General features: G+C 53.9%; 2 protein-coding genes and 1 long non-coding RNA gene across 6 annotated transcripts in view; 2 read left to right on the top strand and 1 right to left on the bottom strand.

Moving 5' to 3' along the window:
• Aars2 (alanyl-tRNA synthetase 2, mitochondrial) overlaps positions 1-4,902 on the top strand; it is a 15,501-nt gene extending 10,599 nt beyond the window's left edge. Inside the window, exons 11-22 of the mRNA XM_031347158.1 lie at positions 21-165; positions 393-565; positions 678-791; positions 874-1,014; positions 1,282-1,419; positions 1,502-1,611; positions 1,740-1,848; positions 2,281-2,403; positions 2,597-2,707; positions 3,253-3,333; positions 3,441-3,551; positions 3,966-4,902. Coding sequence (XP_031203018.1) covers positions 21-165; positions 393-565; positions 678-791; positions 874-1,014; positions 1,282-1,419; positions 1,502-1,611; positions 1,740-1,848; positions 2,281-2,403; positions 2,597-2,707; positions 3,253-3,333; positions 3,441-3,551; positions 3,966-4,130 — 1,521 coding nt within the window. The 3' untranslated portion in view covers positions 4,131-4,902. The remainder of the gene's footprint in view (positions 1-20; positions 166-392; positions 566-677; positions 792-873; positions 1,015-1,281; positions 1,420-1,501; positions 1,612-1,739; positions 1,849-2,280; positions 2,404-2,596; positions 2,708-3,252; positions 3,334-3,440; positions 3,552-3,965) is intronic.
• LOC116074536 overlaps positions 1-6,901 on the bottom strand; it is a 9,504-nt gene extending 2,603 nt beyond the window's left edge. The window contains exons 1-3 of one of the 3 annotated variants that reach the window (XR_004112209.1): positions 6,804-6,901; positions 4,719-4,769; positions 2,907-3,043 (exon numbers count right to left, since the gene is read on the bottom strand). This is a non-coding gene — a long non-coding RNA (uncharacterized LOC116074536). Of the gene's footprint in view, positions 1-2,106; positions 3,044-4,718; positions 4,770-6,570 lie in introns of those variants that run through there. The other 2 variants (XR_004112208.1, XR_004112210.1) reach the window with 2 other exon arrangements.
• Positions 6,902-6,904: 3 nt separating this feature from the next.
• Tcte1 (t-complex-associated-testis-expressed 1) overlaps positions 6,905-10,088 on the top strand; it is a 19,786-nt gene continuing 16,602 nt past the window's right edge. Inside the window, exon 1 of one of the 2 annotated variants that reach the window (XM_031347162.1) lies at positions 6,905-7,044. The gene's annotated coding sequence lies outside the window, so the exon portion shown is untranslated. Of the gene's footprint in view, positions 7,144-10,088 lie in introns of both variants that reach the window. The other variant, XM_031347163.1, reaches the window with a different exon arrangement.

A 10,088-nucleotide genomic window follows, 5' to 3' on the forward strand; every position in this document is an offset into this window, starting at 1 on the left:
CGCCATGATTGTATTTGCAGCACCGGGCCCAGCAGACAGAGGCAGATCAGGAGGAAGGATTGTGTCTTGATGTCCACGCACTGGAAGAGCTGCACCGTCAAGGCATACCCCCAACTGATGACAGCCCCAAATATAACTATTCTCTTCGCCCCAACGGGGATTATGGTGAGAACCTAGACCCAGGTTGGTAGGCACAAGCTTACCTGACCTTGACTGGAAAGGAGAGAAATGGTAGCCACCAGCCTCTTGCATTGCCCAAAGTGTCCAGCAGGGGTCACTACCCCCTTCATCTGGAAATACCTTCTCCGTCCCCCTCTAAAGCCTTTGCCTCACATCCCTAACCCATCACACCCCCAGGGTCCCTAACACTGATAATCCTTCTGCCCTGGCAGAATTTGGCCCCTGTGAGGCCAAGGTGTTACAGCTGTATTCAGAGACTGGGACAGCTGTAGCCTCCGTGGGAGCAGGCCAGCGCTGTGGCCTTCTATTGGACAGAACCAACTTCTATGCTGAACAAGGGGGTCAGGTTTCAGACCAAGGCTACCTCATTCGTACAGAGCAGCAGGTGAGTGTCAGACACCCCGGGGATGACTCCTGTGGGAGGCAGATGTGATGCCACACAAGTGGAGACATGACCATGAGCAGTCATCTGGCACCTTGGCCCTCTTCTCCCCCAGGATGTGTTGTTCCCTGTGGCCCGGGCTCAGGTCTATGGGGGCTTCATCCTGCATGAGGCCGTGGCTCCCGAGTGCTTACAGGTGGGGGATCAAGTGCAGCTGCATGTGGATAAGGTAAGGCGTCTGTCCCAGCGGCTCTTGATGTCTTGTAGCCCTTCTCCCTCCCCACCCCAGCCCTCACACAAAAGTGTTCCAGGCCTGGCGAATGGGATGCATGGTGAAGCACACGGCCACCCACCTGCTGAGCTGGGCACTTCGGCAGACCCTCGGACCAACCACTGAGCAGAGGGGCTCCCATCTCAACCCCGAGCGGCTGCGCTTTGACGTGGCCACCCAGGTGAGCTGGACACAGAAAGACAGGCTTTATGGGAAGTGACAGGCCACAAGACAGACTGGGGTTGACCAGTGTTGAGAGCCTAGGCTGAGGGTCAGTACCACAGTACTGTTCCTCAGAGCCTCATCTCAGAAAGGCCCCTCAGAACACTACTTTCACCTCTAGCTACTCCTCACCTTGTCCCTGATAGGAACATCAGCTACCCCTTCCTTAATGGGCAGAAGCAGTTACCAAATCTGTACCTGTTGCTCTGTATCCCCACACCCCCAGGCCCCACTGACCACAGAGCAGCTACGGACAGTAGAGAGCTACGTGCAGGAAGTTGTGGGGCAGGATAAACCTGTGTACATGGAGGAAGTGCCCCTGGCACACACTGCCCATATCCCTGGCCTCCGCTCGCTGGATGAGGTGAGTCATAGACGGGTGATCCCAGAAGGCTTTCCCTGTCCTTCACAGGCAGCTAACAACCCTTGTCCCACCTTCCTCTCAGGTGTACCCAGACCCCGTTCGGGTAGTGTCAGTGGGGGTTCCTGTGGCCCATGCACTGGCACCAGCCTCCCAGGCTGCACTGCAGACCTCGGTAGAACTGTGCTGTGGGACGTGAGTCACTCTTGAGCTACCCTGTCCCTGAGCCCTGGATCCTCATCCTCCCTTAATCTTGGCAGCCACCATCCTTTGCTTTGGTCTCAGACTTCTCCCTTATCACCCCTCTCCTCACCTTCCCCTAGGCACCTGCTAAGTACCGGGGCCGTGGGGGACTTGGTGATTATTGGGGACCACCAGCTGGTCAAGGGCATCACTCGCCTACTGGCCATCACTGGGGAGCAGGCCCAACAGGTTAGAATAGGAGAATCCCTGGAGACTTCTGAATGGGGAGGGTGAGAGGGACACACAGCTGACACCCAGTGGCACACACGCGGCTGTGACATAGCATCTGCCAGCAGCTAATTTAGGCCTGGTTCCTTGACTTGCCCCAACTAGCAAACATTTCTTTTTTTTTTTTTTTTAAGATTTATTTATTATTATATGTAAGTATACTGTAGCTGTTTTCAGGCACACCAGAAGAGGGCATCAGATCTCATTACAGATGATTGTGAGCCACCATGTGGTTGCTGGGATTTTATTCCGGACCTTCAGAAGAGCAATCAATGGCTGAGCCATCTCTCTAGCCCAGCAAATACTTCTAATATGGCCCAGACTGCAGTGAGATATGAGACTCTGTCCTAGGAAGGTGACTGTAAGCCCTCGCTTTCTGGTCCTCTCCCATAGGCCCGAGAGGTGGGCCAGAGCCTGTCTCAGCAAGTGGAAGCAGCCAGTGAGCGACTAAGTCGGGGCAACCGAGACCTGCCGGAAGCTCACCGGCTATCGAAGGACATAGGACGGCTCATCGAGGTCAGGAGCTACCCTCGCTGCTCCAGTCCCTACCTTCCACTGGCCATGTTCCCTCCTCCATCCCTTCCAGACCCTTCCCATCCCTCCCAGCCTTCCAGCTGGCCCAGGTGTTTGTCTTCAGGGTAGATATGGCGTCTGCCCTGGCACTGTCAGTCAGGAGAAGGGCGAGGGTGACACTCTGCTCTAACCATAGGTCACAGAGTCTGCTGTGATACCTCAGTGGCAACGGCAGGAGCTACAGACCACACTGAAGATGCTACAGCGCCGTGCCAACACCGCCATCCGGAAACTGGAGAAGGGCCAGGTAAGAGGAAGTCAGCCATGCCTCCCAGACATCACCTCGATAACCCTAGGAAGCTTCCAGAACTGGGATAGAAGTCAGGGGCAGGACCCTACATTGTGTGTTCCCATGTACCTTATTACCAAGCCTCTCCCCACCTCTGCCTGGCCGTAGCTCCTGCCCCTATACACACACACACACACACACACACACACACACACACCGTTCCCATTAGGCAGCCTCCTGACTCAAATGCCGTTCAGCCTTAATTGCTCCTTGACTGCTAGTTCCTGGTCCTCTCCCAGGCCATCTGTGCCATCTGGCCTTCCTCCTCTCACCTTCGGCAACTGTTGTAGGGCCCTGTGACAGAATAGAAGAGCCAAGTCAGTCACAGAAGGTCACAGATGGAACCCAAGAAAGCAGGCCATGCCAGGCAGAGCCCCACCACCTCTCCTCAAAACTAATGGCCTTTATAGAGAAAGCTCAAGAGGGAGGGGCTGTTTGACTGGGTCTCCGCTCAGAAGCTTAGCACCCATCCTTGGCCCCTCTGCTGCTCCTCTGCCCCACAGGCTAGTGAGAAATCCCAGGAACTGTTGAAACGACACCCGGGGCCTGTGATTGTGGACACTGTCTCTGCTGAGTCCCTCTCAGTGAGTGCTGTGCAATGGCCTTGCCTGGGGCCTGCAGAAGGCCAAGTCCTGCCTGGGAGGTCTTGGGAGTCTGGGGAGCGGTGGGTCACTGTGTCGCCCTCATGCAGGTGCTGGTAAAGATCGTGCGGCAGCTGTGCAAACAGGCCCCCAGCATGTCTGTGCTGTTGCTCAGCCCCCAGCCCACTGGCAATGTCCTGTGTGCCTGCCAGGTGGCCCAGGTAAGAGGGTTCCCAAGAACCCTCCTTAAATGTCCCATCCCTCGCTGTTTCCATCTCTTTTATTCTCCCAGACAGGAGATATAGGGTACAGGGAGATAACCTATGACAGAATAGAGTAGTCCCTCCTCATCCCTAAAGATACCCCCTTTCCTTTCCCACAAGGCACTGTGAAATTCCTTGGTCACCTGCCTCAAGGCCCCAGTTCCTTGCGAACAAGTCCCAGATGCTCATCACTTCCATACATATACCCAGTCCAGCCCGTTCCTTATTGCCTCCCCAGTTGCCCCATCCCCTGTGCCCAGCCTGGGAGAGGATGCTCATGGCTGGCGACTGCATCCTTGATGGTCCACCAAATGGGTAAAGGCAGTTGAGGACTAGGCCACATAGCTTCCCCTTCTGATTCTCTCCCCCCAGGATGCCACGCCTACCTTCACAGCGGAGGCCTGGGCACTAGCTGTGTGCAGCCACATGAGAGGCAAGGCTTGGGGCTCCCGAGTCATAGCCCAGGGTACTGGACACACTGCTGACCTGGAGGCTGCCCTCGGGACAGCCCGAGCTTATGCACTCAACCAGCTCTGACTGGGCCCACCCAGGACACAAAGAGGCAGGCAAGCATCTGGAGCCCTTATGGAACCACAGAGCTTTCCTGGAGGCTGAGGCAGAGGACCAGCAGCCGGAGGCCAGGTATCTGAGCCAAAGAAGGCCACCCGGGCCACCAGGAGACTGTAGGAAACAAATGAACTGAGAGGCAGCAACTCCAACAAACATGAAGACCCGGAAGCTGTAGCCGGGAGCACCTATTATAAGTATTTTACAGGACTAGAGACTTGGCTCAGCGGTTAAGAGCCCTTGGTGTTCCTGGAAAGGACCCAGGTTCGGTTCCCAGGTTCCACATGGAGGCTCCCTACCTCCTCAGGCACCAGAAATACATATGGCACACAGGCATACATGCAGGCATTCATGTACACACAGACATTCATACACAATAATAAAATAATTTGTTTCTTGTTTTGTTTTGATTTTTAAAAAAGTGTTTCACAGAGGATTTGAAGTTCTAGAGGATTCTGTCTTTGGAAAAAGAGTGGCCTGCTCTGCCATTTAAAGTGCCCTCTGTGCTTCCAGAGGCCCAGGTTCAGCTCCCAGCACCCATGTGTGGCTCACACTCACCTTTAACTCCAGCAGCAGTGCATCCATTGCCTTCTTCTGGATCTGTGGCCCCTGCAAATATGTGACATACACAAAGGAAAAAGTGACCTTCCTCAGCATGGCACAAGTACACCGTCAATAATCTGACCACTCTCCCTAGTAGATGAGTACCTGGTACCTCAGGCTGGACCATCCAAGCACACATGTTCAAAGGGTCAGGATTGACCGGGTACCAAGAAGAGTCTCTTAGCTATCAAGACCCAGAAATGTCATGTGAAAATCAGACCAGTGGGGCACACATACACACACCGTGCCATTTGTTATTAACAAGGACTGAAGCAAAGCCAAGGCAGATGGCTAGTGCTCTGAGCAGCAGAGCCTGGTCAACAGACGGTGATGAGGACCAGATGCAGCAGCTTGCCCCTCGTGGAGCCTGCTTCCAAGGGAAGCCACAGAAGGGGGGGGGGATGAGGGGGGGGGAGGCAGGTCGTCAAGGATGAGAAAGGGAAAGAATGGGGACAAGAACACACAGTTGGTGTCACTATCTCTGGGAGGAGGTAAGGGTGTGAGCTAAAGGAACGAACAGCGGGTGAGGCCACGGGCAGTCAGACCAGTGAAGGACTTTTCTTACTGAGATAGGATCTCCATATATAGCTCTGGTCGGTTGGCCTGGAACCCCCTGTGTAGGCCAGGCTGACCTCTACACCTCTCTCTGCCTTCCAAAGCCTGGGATTGAAAGCATACACCACCATGCCTCGTCAATGACAGGCTTTTAAAAGTTAACACAGCATGTGCCCCAAGACAGAGCTGAAGCAGAAAACTGAAGCTGGGGCTGAGCAAGTCGCTCAGTAAAGTACTTGCTCTTTGAGCATGGGGACCCAAGTTCAAGTGGCAGAAGCCACATAAGCCAGCCATGGTGGGGTGCCTCCATCATCCCAGCTGTGCAGTGGAGGAAGGGTGTACAGAGACAAGCCGATCCCCAAGTTCCACCAGCCATCTAGCCTATTCTTTGAGCTCCAGGGCAGCAAAAGACCTTTTCTCAAGGAGGACAGCACCCAAGGAGTGTGCTGAAGTCAACCTTCGACCCTCCACATGCATGTACATACCTGCACACCTATCTATACACATAGACACACGCACAAATAGAGCAGCCGAAGCCCAGCAACTGAAGCACAGTGGAGCCAAGGAATGTAGGGAAGATCCTGCTGCCCAACAGAGCTCTACCTAGATACAGGAGTAAGGGGTGGGTACAGCAGTGGGGCTGCACATCTTCAAAGCAAGGATTCCTTGACCCTGTATTAACAACGTAGAGTGGGCCTACATGGTGCCATAGTGCGCACTGACTAACATGTAATCATTTGGATGTAGCTCTAGGGACGCAGTACCAAGCATGGACTAAGCCCTGAGTTCAGTTCCCCAGCACTGCATAAACTCAATTACCCTCGCTGTAATCCCAGCTCTGGAGAGGCGACACATGAGCAGCAGAAACTCAAGATCACCCACGACTATACACGTGATGGTTTGTAAGTCTCCTGTGAGGACTTGAAGGGGACTTGGGAACAGAAGCCTGGCTCCTCACCGCATGGCTTGACCTCCGGAACTTGGTAGGCGGCTGGTCTGCTGTGTTTATGGCAGGCCCAGCTCCTCCATAGCCACCGAACTGAGGCGCCAACAGAGGCAATCTGACCAGAGAAGCTAGCTTAAAGCTAAGCTTTGCTTTCCTAGGACACGGGGGCGGGGGGGGGGGGGGGGGGGGGGGGGGGGGGAGGGAGGGAGGCAGAGATGTCCCTCTGCTTGTAGTATGATTTCTTTTACTACATATAGCCTGAGTCGTCTCTCCTGCCTGCCAAGAGATAAGGACAGCAACCCTAACCTGTCAAGCCAGTGCTGAGAGCTTCCGCCAGGCCGAGTGAAGGAGCGCTCTGGAGACCCAGGCCCTTCCTGCCTCGGATACTTGGTTCATATTAGAGAAAACCGAAGGGGCTCCCCAGCAGAGTTGGGGTCTACAGCTCGACCACAGGGGAATCCCAGAGGCTTAAGTGACTACAGAAAGTCCCTCACTTCCCGTCTCCTGTGCTATTCTTGGGCCTTCTCCTCCCCCCCCACCTTATCCGAAGTACATCCTCTAGAGCCACGCGAAAACCTTAATGCACCCCGAAACATGCAGCCAGAAAGCCCAAGGCAACAGGGTCGTTCTCTGAGCACGCGCGTTAGGGGCAACCGAGGAGGGGGGGCGTCAACGCTCAGAGCTGAGGGCTCACGGCCCGCCCCCTGGCGACTCAGGCGTCCCTAACAACCAACTGCGCCAACCGCCTTGAGAGAGCAGTCTCCTGGGTCCCCGGAGCAGGTGAGGTGACCTCCGGGAAAGGGACGCCCAACTCTGATCTCCCCATTCAGACCATGCTGGTCAAGCTCAAAGCCCTGCCAACTCCCACAACCCACGCAGGTCTGTGGCCCCGCAGCCGTCGTCTTAGCTTTGTAGGTCCTGTAATGGGAGAACCCATCCTGCAGTTACATGAAGCCCACAGCTCTGGTCCAGAGGACTAGAATGCAAGGAAAGAAAGGGAGAGAACCTGGGACGAGGAGGGTCCCTAATCCCCAGCTGTGGACAATGCTACAGGCCCCGTGGGTTCTGCACCTCCTCCAGGCCCCCCATGGACTGGGTCTCTCTAGGTTACCAAGGGGAAGGAGGAGGAGGACTATGCTGACCTTTGAAGCTGAGCTTCCCCACTGGGGTGTCTAAGGAGAGGTGGCTGGAGTCGTGGGTGGCTACTGTGTCCCTTTCCATACAGCTGACTACAGGGGCCTGAGCTGGGAGGAGGAGGGCCCAGGGGTTATGAACAAGCTATCTCCCTGAGCCAGAGACCAAACCTGGGCTCTCAGAAAAACGGTGTTCTGTTTTGTTTGGTTGTTTCTTAAGGTTTATTTATTTATTTATTATGTGTATGAGTACATTGTAGCTGTACAGATGGTTGTGAGCCATCATGTAGCTGTTGGGAATTGAACTCAGGACGGCCCCGCTTGCTCAGGCCCTGCTCGCTCGGGCCGCTCGCTCCATCATAATACACTGTAGCTGTCTTCAGACACCAGAAGAGGGTGTCAGATCTCATTAGGGGTGGTTGTGAGCCACCATGTGGTTGCTGGGATCCAAACTCAGGACCTTCGGAAGAGCAGTCAGTGCTCTTACTCACTGAGCCATCTCACTAGACCCCTGTTTGGTTGTTTTTTTAATTCTCTCTTCCTTTAGTCCCATAAACTAGGAATTCACAACAGGACTTTGGGCAATATAAGGCATGGAAGAAGTAAACAAAAGCCCAGGGCTCTGAATATAGGAACCTGAGGCCCAAGAAGGGCTCTCTTTACAGGGAGCTTGGGGTAACCATGGGTGGGAAGCTGGCTGAGAAGACCTAAGAAGCAAAGGCAGAGAGGTAGATGGGGACGCCAACCCCCCAGCAGACCACCACAGTGACATTTGCAGACAAACATAGGGTATGACAGGCTCCTTAGCCTTCCCATTTAAGTAGTAGCAGGAACCTCCCTGACATGGCCAGATTGTACTGGGGACTTGAGAAAGGATGAAAAGGGAAGGAATATGAGGGAGATCCAAGCTTGACCCAGTCTGGGAACAACATGCGCCCCCAGCACGAGCCGAGAAGAAGAGCAAACCCTCAGTATTCTCTTGGGCCCTTGTGGAGACCTCAAGCCAAAAGATATGGGCATCAGTCCAGCCTTATGGAAGCGTCTGGTGCCAGTGGTGAAACAGGAGAAGGGTGCTGGGTTTTTGAGGTCTGCACCAAAGTATGTAAAGGCTGGGACTCAACAGCGGTGACTAGAGAACCCATGGTGGGAGAAAGTTCCAGAGAACTTTCAGGAACTGAGTAGAGAAAGGTGCACCTCAGAGAAGCGAGAGAGCCCGTGGGGCAGATAAGCAGTCCAAGCCCAGCTCCGGCTTGCCGGCTTGGTGACAGTGACTCCCTTCAGTTTTCTAAGCCTCGGTTTCCTCTTTTGTATGGTGGGGCAATGGTGTTATGATGACAAATGTCAACCGTGAACATGAGGGCCTGTGAGCTCAGATCGGTGAGGCTGCTAACTTCACAGTCTCTACGACCTGAGTGCTGGCTCCAGACCAAGCCTGAGTGAAATGTCACACAGGTTACTTAGCTACTTAATCATCTACAGTGAATGATAGGTAATATTAATTACTGTCCCCATTTGACAGCTGATGCCCCTGAAACCTGTTGAGGTTAATTCCTTCCCCCAAGGTCGTGCAGATGTGAGAGGCAGAGAGAGAGTGTGACAGGAGACAGTCCAAGGCCTGAGCGCTCAGCCAGCAACTGTAGCTGCTGGCCCCCTGTGGGCATCTGCCATTGCACACCTAGAATGCAATAAATCACAGCTCTACAGAGCCAAGGTTCTGATCCCAGACCACCTGTTCACCATATATACAAAGCCATCCGAAGTGAGGACAGCCCTGGCCAAAATGGGACGCCATTTTATTACTTGTACTAAGGCCCAGAAATTCCCAGCCCTTCAAGTTGTGACTTCGTGTGTCCTGTGTTTTTACACCCCTGTCCTGGTCCCAAGGACATGGAGACTTACAGAAAGAGCAGCCTTTCTCTGCCTATAGTAGTCCTGGTTGACTGCACTTGATGCTAGAGACGAAGCCACGTAAAGCCTATAGGTCCCGGAGACAGACCCCAAGATTAAAGTCGTGACCCACCTCCCACTCCCAAGCTCTAAGGGCAGAGACTGCCCTGAGTGGGGACATCACACAGCAGCACAAGACACATGCATTTCTGGTGGCCCCAACTTGTCTGAAATGCCAAAGAGAATCCCCAACATGAAGAAAGGAGTGGACTTTGTAGTACAAAATCCATATCTCTCCCCACCCCACAGGCAGACAAGCCTGCAGATCAGTAGGTTTCAACCTTCCTAATGCTGTGACCCTTGAAAACATTTTCTCTTGTTGTGGTAAACCCCCAGAGCATAAGATTATTCCGTTGCCACTTCATAACTGTAATTCTGCTACTGTTATGGATTGTAAAGGTCGAACATGACATCTGCTAGGTGCCGTTCTGGGGTCGTGCGCAACCCACAGGTTGAGAAGCACTGCTCCTTCACGAGCTGGGCTCTGTCCCTTCTGGAGCTGTCTTCCTTCTGTGGGTCTTCGAGAGTATGTGGGCATCTAGATTTCTGTCCATCCCTGCAGAATCCTCGGGGCAGCCTGGAGCTAGCCAGCCAGACTTTGGCCTCCCAGCAAATGCTGTAAGCAGCTACTCCTGTCTCTCCCTTTCCTCTGATCCCTCCCATCTTTCTCCTCAATCAAACTGAGGTAGCCTCCTTTCCTCCCTTCCTTCCTCCCTCCCTTCCTTTCTCTCTCTCTCTCTCTCT

This window comes from Mastomys coucha, unplaced genomic scaffold, assembly GCF_008632895.1.
Source record: "Mastomys coucha isolate ucsf_1 unplaced genomic scaffold, UCSF_Mcou_1 pScaffold3, whole genome shotgun sequence".
Taxonomy (NCBI): domain Eukaryota; kingdom Metazoa; phylum Chordata; class Mammalia; order Rodentia; family Muridae; genus Mastomys; species Mastomys coucha.